This window comes from Lathamus discolor, chromosome 1 (genome assembly GCF_037157495.1).
Source record: "Lathamus discolor isolate bLatDis1 chromosome 1, bLatDis1.hap1, whole genome shotgun sequence".
Lineage (NCBI taxonomy): Eukaryota > Metazoa > Chordata > Aves > Psittaciformes > Psittacidae > Lathamus > Lathamus discolor.
Genome location: NC_088884.1, coordinates 39,609,844 through 39,617,323, shown reverse-complemented (window position 1 = coordinate 39,617,323; position 7,480 = coordinate 39,609,844). Strand labels below are relative to the sequence as shown.

General features: G+C 41.4%; 1 protein-coding gene across 1 annotated transcript in view; it reads left to right on the top strand.

Annotated features, from left to right (window-relative positions):
- Positions 1-3,586: 3,586 nt before the first annotated feature.
- The window catches only part of PTPRR (protein tyrosine phosphatase receptor type R), a 74,449-nt gene continuing 70,555 nt past the window's right edge, over positions 3,587-7,480 (top strand). The window contains exons 1-2 of the mRNA XM_065665033.1: positions 3,587-3,697; positions 6,981-7,136. Coding sequence (XP_065521105.1) covers positions 3,593-3,697; positions 6,981-7,136 — 261 coding nt within the window. The 5' untranslated portion in view covers positions 3,587-3,592. The remainder of the gene's footprint in view (positions 3,698-6,980; positions 7,137-7,480) is intronic.

The window sequence follows — 7,480 nt, the reverse complement described above, 5'->3', positions numbered from 1 at the left end:
TAGGAAGGGGCAAATGCACTCTCTCGTGCTGCCTCATGTAGAAAAAGATGGCTTATGTTACTCTTAATTTTTACTATAGTTGCCAAGTTCCTAAGTTTTACACTAACACCAGCAACTAAGAAGCAGATCCCTTCAACTGGCAGCAAGGCAAGGTTCTTGTAAAAAATCTGACCTTTTTCTTCTTCAGCTACTTCTTGGGTTTCAGTTTTCTTTTGTGAATAGTCACAAAAAGATCTTCAATGCAACCCAAGAAGCACCTTGAAATGAGGCTTAAGGACAAATTTCCTCTCACCCACTTAGGAGGTTTCCTAAAAGGGTCCTGAAATCTCCAGCTGCAATGCCACATGAGCTTTCATGGCAGGCTAAGTCCAGACCAACAGAGCAAGTCCTGTGGTCTTCAGGCTTCACCTAGAACCACCAAGGACAAGATAGTTGTTACAGACACACACACACTATGCAGCCTTTTATGACTATTTGTTGTAGGACACAGTGGGCCAAATTCAGACCTAGTAGAAGAAAATGTGGTTTTCTTGAAGGTAATGGAGTTTATTCATGCATTTTATTGTGCCTGGATATGATGAACCGTGATCCCAGCATACTAAATTTGTAATAATTTATTACCTCCTTATAGGCTCTTAAAGATCTTCTTTTTCATCTGAAGCTAGGTATTTTTCTGGCTGTTTCATTTCTGTGTCTTTATCAGTGAGCTCTTAACACACTATTTAACAGCATCTCCATTAATGTGATCTGCTCCCTGGCTCAAGTATGTTTAAGTGAATGTATTTTGATTTTATGCCTGCTAATTTTGCTCAGTAACAACAGTTAGCGTTATCCCCATAACTCAGGGTCACTGACTAAGACAAGCAGTTTCTCACTCTTCATACCATCCTGATGGATCTCTAGGGACACTCACGGCAGCCTTCCTATATTAGCAACAACTCCGTTTCTCATTTACCCAGGATCCTCAGAGCAGTCTGTTAAATTTCAGTGTAGTGACAGCTCCAAACCAATTCTTGTCTGATGTATCGCTCAGGCATGTTGTGGCTGGAGCAAGCCAGTCTGGGAACAGAAAAGATGGTGCTCTGATCTGTTAGATCTACATGTGTCCCCTCTCAAGACATTTTTGTGTTTCGGTAGAAAAGCTGGATCAGTTTTGTAACCAGTCAGGTTGTCTGTCTAGGCCAAGAAGAAGGAAAGAGAAGAGGATTTTTCGTTTTGAAAATGCCGGGGTAGGAAGGGTAATCTAAAATGAAGAATCCTGTAATACTTTGAATTAAACCTCAGCTGTGTGGTAAGAGCAGATCTCAGTTGATGTGTCAAGACCTGACAATTCCAAGAAAATGAGAAAATGGGAAAAGAAATGAAAACAGTACTGAAAGAAAAAGCAGATTGGCAGTGGAAAAAGAAAGCAAATCTTTTATGGGTTCACATCGTAACTTACAAACTCTTACTGATAAAGAACAACAGTCAAACTGTGTGATGCTGCTTTTGAGAGAAAAAGTTGCCTTCCTTTCTGGACCATAGCCATATTCCCAGTGTGATGTCTGACCCACAGGTATTTAATTCACTTTATGCAGTTATGGTTAGGAAAGAATTCTTGCTTGGATCCTCAAAGCAGCAAGGTGGTCTATGGCTCTAAATAGGAAGCTTAAAATAATCTTTCTCAGCTCAAGTCAACTGGCTCCATCAGAACTTACTGACTTTCTAAGTCAGAAGTTGCCAGAAACATTGGAAGCCATCTGACATACTCCTCTTCCCTCTCTTCTCCGCTACATATTGTCTGCAAAGGAGATATTGATGCGAAGGAAGGGACCCCAAAGTACCACATGGAAGTACTGGCCACCAATACATAAAGTACATAAAGACTCCACAACTGGGTCTTTTTGGAAAGAGAAGATTTGAATCTAAATAATTTCCTGGGTAAAATTCCACTGACTTCACAGGAAGGATTTGAACTTGAGAAAACATTTAAATTTCACTATGATGCTAACACAGGGAAAGAAAATGCTTCAGTCTCTGATGAAAATTATCATGAAACTATAGAATCATAAGATGGTTTGGGTTGGAAGGGACCAACCTCCTGCCATAGTCAGGGGTACCTTCACTGTTGACCAGGTTGCTCAAAGCCCCGTCCAACCTGGCCTTGAACACTGCCGGGGGTGGGCCAGCCGCAACTTCTCTGGGCAGCCTGTTCCAGTGTCTCACCACCCTCACAGTGAAGAATTTCTTCCAAATATAAAATCTAAATCTCTCCTCTGTCAGTTTAAAGCCATTCCCTCTTGTCCTATCACTACACACCCTTGTAGAAAGCCCTTCTCCAGGTTTTTTATTGGCCCCCTGCAGGCACTGGAAGCTTCTCTAAGGTCTCCCTGGAGCCTTCTCTTCTCCAAGCTGAACCCCAGCTCTCTCAGCCTGTCTCCATAGGAGAGGGATTCCAGCCCTTTGATCATGACTGTCCTCTGGACTTGCTTGAGCAGGTCCATGGCCTTTTTGTTTTGGGGCCCCAGAGGTGAATGTAGTACTCCAGGTGGGGTCTTACAATAATGGAGTAGAGGGGCAGGATCACCTCCTTCGACCTGCTGGTCACGCTCCTTTTGATGCAGCCCAGGATACGGTTGGCTTTCTGGGCTGTGAGCGCACACTGAAGCTGGCTCATGTTCATTTTCTCATCGACCAGCACCCCAACCCCTTCTCCGCAGGGCTGCTCTGAATCTCTTCTCTGCCCAACCTGTAGCTGTGCCTGGGATTGCTCCGACCCAGGTGTAGGACCTTGCACTTGTCAAGGTTAAACTTGATGAGGTTAGCGTCAGCCCACCTCACAAGCGTGTCAAGGTCCCTCTGGTTGGCATCCCTTCCCTCCAGCGTATCAACCGAACCACACAGCTTGGTGTCATCGACAAACTTGCTGAGGGCGCACTCAATCCTACTGTCACCAACAGTTAAATAGTGCCGGTCCCGATACTGACCCCTGAGGAACACCACTTATTATTATAACTTTTTCTGACTCACATGAGGAAGTTTTAGGAAATTCAAGCATGTAGAATCATAGAATTATAGAATAATTAGGGTTGGAAAGGACCTTAAGATCATCTAGTTCCAGAATGTTTCTTTTTTGATCTCAGAAACAGCTAATCAAAATTAAAATCCTATAATTTCACCATGTCTGACTCATTCTTCACCTGCAGGGAGAAATGCTAAGATAATATTCAAAGCAAATCTTCATTGTGTAAACCCAACATCTCATTCTTTAAAGGTGAATTGATGTCTAATGCTTGACTTTTTAATGTAGCAATTTTTAATGTAATAATTGTGTTCACTTGAACACTATGTCTTGCCCAAGGAATTTAGCCAAAAACCTCTGGAAACTCTTTTGAATGTAGTTGAGGAAAGGTGGTACTTTGCTAACGAGAAGCATTTAAGATGCTTAAATTTTCCTTTGGACTTGTTCCTTACTTCAATGCAATGCACTGCATGGATTATCATTCTCGGAAAAAAACAATTAACACACAGTCGCAGAGATCAGTCGTCTTGAGAGCTGAGTGTGCTGAGCAAGGATTTCATTTGAACTGGTTTTATTTTTCAGACACTGCAAATGGATGTAAACAAGCTGAATATCACGTTGCTCCGGATATTTCGCCAAGGAGTGGCAGCAGCACTAGGACTGTTACCTCAGCAAGTTCATATCAACAGACTCATTGTAAGTACCAAAGGGCTATGTACAATAAAATGTATCAGGTTACTTTGAATTCTCTTAAATTTACTTTCCTGTCACTATGGAAAAGTGCAATCAAATAGGATGGAAAAATCCTTTTTTTCTAATGTTTTAACTGCACTACAGAAAAATAGATCTCCATTACAAAAGGATTTAAATTTTCTTTTGAAAGGAAAGCATTCTCAGTTGCAATCTGGAAAAAAATGAAATCAGATCAACTTCTTTTGTGTCATGTTCATAAGCAGATTGCTTATCCCTTAGTTTTCATTCCAGTGCAGTTAGACATCACATTCACTGAGAAACCTCTGTCATGGGGCTTTTTTTCTCAAAGGTGGAATATTGCTCAAAAAAGTACATATGATTCTGCCTTTCAAAGGCATCTTCACTATCTATCCTCAGATTTTCCATTAATAAATTCATTATGCCCTGACAATGTTAGTATTCATGTTCTTAAATGCAGCTGTAACAATGCATTCTCAAAATTTATCTTGTAGACTATGGTATCATATTTTCAAAAGATGGCAAAAAATTTGCTACTAGCAAGAACGGCTTTTGAAAGCATTTGCCATTGTGTGGTTTTCTGTTAAAAGCATGGATTCTTAACAGAGTTGGTTTTTTTATGACAGTTTTGCCATGAATCAAAAAATAACCCAACATCATGTGTATATTGCATTCAATTCACATTGCAGAGGGAAGAAGAGTTATTTTAGTTTATTCTGCATGCAGGTTGAATATTAGGGAAGAAAACTGATAGCTTCAGCATTAAAGTATTTCCTGCCTCGATACCTTGATAGGATTTTATACATCAAAAAGGATTATAAAATTTCTTCAAATAATATCTCTGTGAGAAAGGATCACAGAAGAAATAAGCAGAAAAGATCAATAGGAACACAATGCATCCCTTTTCATGTTTGCGAGGGACGTCACTCACTTGTGACAAGTGATGCTAAATCTCTTTTGTCCCTTCCATTAACCAGAATGAAAGGTTGAAAGACATATTCACAGAAAAGCACAATTAAATGAGAAATGTTCCGGAGTTTGGGATGTGTATTTCAACACACAAAGTCACTTTCTTACTATGCTCTGTGGAAGTTATGTAACTAAGCAGAAGAAAAGTGCTGTTTATTTTCCTACTGGCTCCATAGATTTTCTCCTCTAATTTGTGATTTAAGGGAAAGGATGTCATTTTGCACCTGCATATAGCTTAGAATACAGTAAATACCATTAATTAATTAGTCTTAACATCTGTAAAGTTTGCTATGGATTAATATTTTAGTGATATAAGAAAGAAAGGAAACTTTTGCCCTCTTTGCTCTAAAAATCACAGTCAAAATTCACAAGGATGAAAAATATCTTAGGAGACATTATTCCCACTCTGCATCCAGCATGAGACAGTTCCTCTCATGCAGAGTGCTGGCAAGCAAGCAGGGAGCATCAAAATTCATCTCACCTTACTTCAGCCTAGTCGAAGCTACTCAACTAGGCTCCCTGTAAAAACAGTATAGAGAAAGGTAACTGCTAGGAGAGACATTGAGATCCTGATTATTTTAGGGTGGATTAAATCATTCCCTGGAGGTGCCAGTCTCTCTCCGCTGACTTTCAAGGTAGTTCAGATGACTGAAGTGAGGTAAGCTGATTCCATCCCAAGTGAGCAGCTCTCAAGTTATGAGGAGCCTAGCAGCCAAGATGGGGCTGAGCACAAGGAGAGCAGAGGGCCTGCTAGCCTCTCATGCATAACAACACAGTTTGCCAGGAAATATTCACTGGGCATTTCCAGTGTCTCCTTAACCTTTCCAGTAAATCCTCCTCCCATAAAGGCCTTTTAATGATCAGAGGAGCTCCTAAAAAGAGGAGGCACAAAACACCAGGGGTGTTGGGGCCCTGCCAAGCCTTGCCTTGTGCCTGCCAACTACACCCAGAACCAGCCACCTACCCACATCAGAGACTGAGTAGGGCTGCAGCCTCAATTCAGCTTCTTCAGCTGACAAAAGTCTCTACCCTGAACTGATGGTCCAGACCTGTAGGTCTGTTTTCCCTTCTTATAACCTTGCTGATCTGTGTAGTCCCACCAGTAGTCCTTACCAATCTTATCAAGCAGATGGGCCAGCAGCACATGAGAGCTCAGAGGGCAAATCTAGGGTAAACATGTTTGAAAGTGTCCCTTTCCATGCAAATCTACTCTGAATGCAAAGCTGGGTATTCTAAAAATAGCAAAAGATGTCTTTTTATTCACTTCAGAAAAGAGAATGATGCACATTCAAGGTGAAGGGAAGGAGGTGGGGGAATCATGATTATCCTAGTTTGAACTGATCTCTCCCATCCCATAATAATGAATAGCAAATAACCAGACTGGTTCTTGCCTGTGCAGGCAGCAATGCAGGTAGCTCCAAGCTTACCTTGCATGTGTGGAATCCCTGAGGTCTGGACTCTACATCACAGCCACAGCGAAGCTGGCCATAGCCCTGGGAAACCCAGATTCCAGCACCCTCTTCTGGACATCAGCACTCTCTGGACCACTGGTCTCGGGTGTTTTTCTACGCTGTCATGACCAGAGGAACCCTCTGGCAGTCTCTACTTTTGCTCCCTTGCGACAGAGTGGTATCTCTAATACAGCACCCCTTAGGCTACCAGGACTGCATCAAAGACACCTGGGCAGGAATTAATAGAGGGGAGAGTAGGAATTCTCAGCTTACTATTCAATGTAAACACAACTTTTCTGGTCCTTTCATCCTGTTGTGCCTTTTTAAGGAGCTGCCCTGCAGTCGATTAAAAGGACTTTATTCTTCATTGTGGTATATGTCTGCTTTTTTGGCATGGGATTATAAAGCAGTGCCAGAATACCACACTATTATATTAAGCATTCCTGTTTAAAGATGACCTTCTAAAACAAGGTTGCATTTCAGCTCAGATCAGACAACTGTCTGCTAAAACCCCTGCTGGCACTTTGCCCTTGACCCCATCCTGTAGCTCCTCCCCTCATCGTATTACTTTGACCTGTCTCATTTAATGGTACTAGACTTAGGAAGAGGGTATCTTGGCAATAGTGAATGGGACAAAGCGCATGTGCCTGCGTATGGCATCTGCGTCTTCTTGCACAGTCAACTGGGATTTAAGGAGTCAAGGAATAGGTATACTCTCCTCACAGAGCAGGTTGCAGTCTTTATATTCTATACTTTTGTTTAAAGAATTATAGATACAATCTATAGACAGCAGAGACTATCTGATCTCAGACCCTTCTTATGATTCTGTATTCTTTTTATTTTCCTAGGGAAAGAAGAACTGTGTGGAACTGTTTGTATCCCCACTGAATAGAAAGCCAGGAATTTCTGAGGCTCTCCCATCTGAAGAAGTGCTGCGTTCCCTTAATATCAACATTTTGCATCAGAGTTTATCCCAGTTTGGAATAACAGAGGTCTCCCCTGAGGTTGGTTATCAATTTTCTAATTGATTAGGCAACAACAGATTAGGCAGTTATTACATTGCTGGTAGTTTTCAGTCTGAGTTTCTTAAGCATGAGGGAGAAATCGTATAAGCTAAGATGGCATTACTACTGATATCACATATGTGGCCATATCACATTGCATTTTCTTTAGTGTCTTAGAAGCACTTACCTTATAAAGACCTGCAGTATTCAGTGCAAGGTATAGTGACTTCAAACATGTTATCAAGAATCAGCATTTTCCATGGAAGTTCCCATTTTGACAGAGATGTCTATGTCCAAAACAATGGAAAAAAGGAGAGGTTCTGATGAGCTGTGTTTCTCCCTAT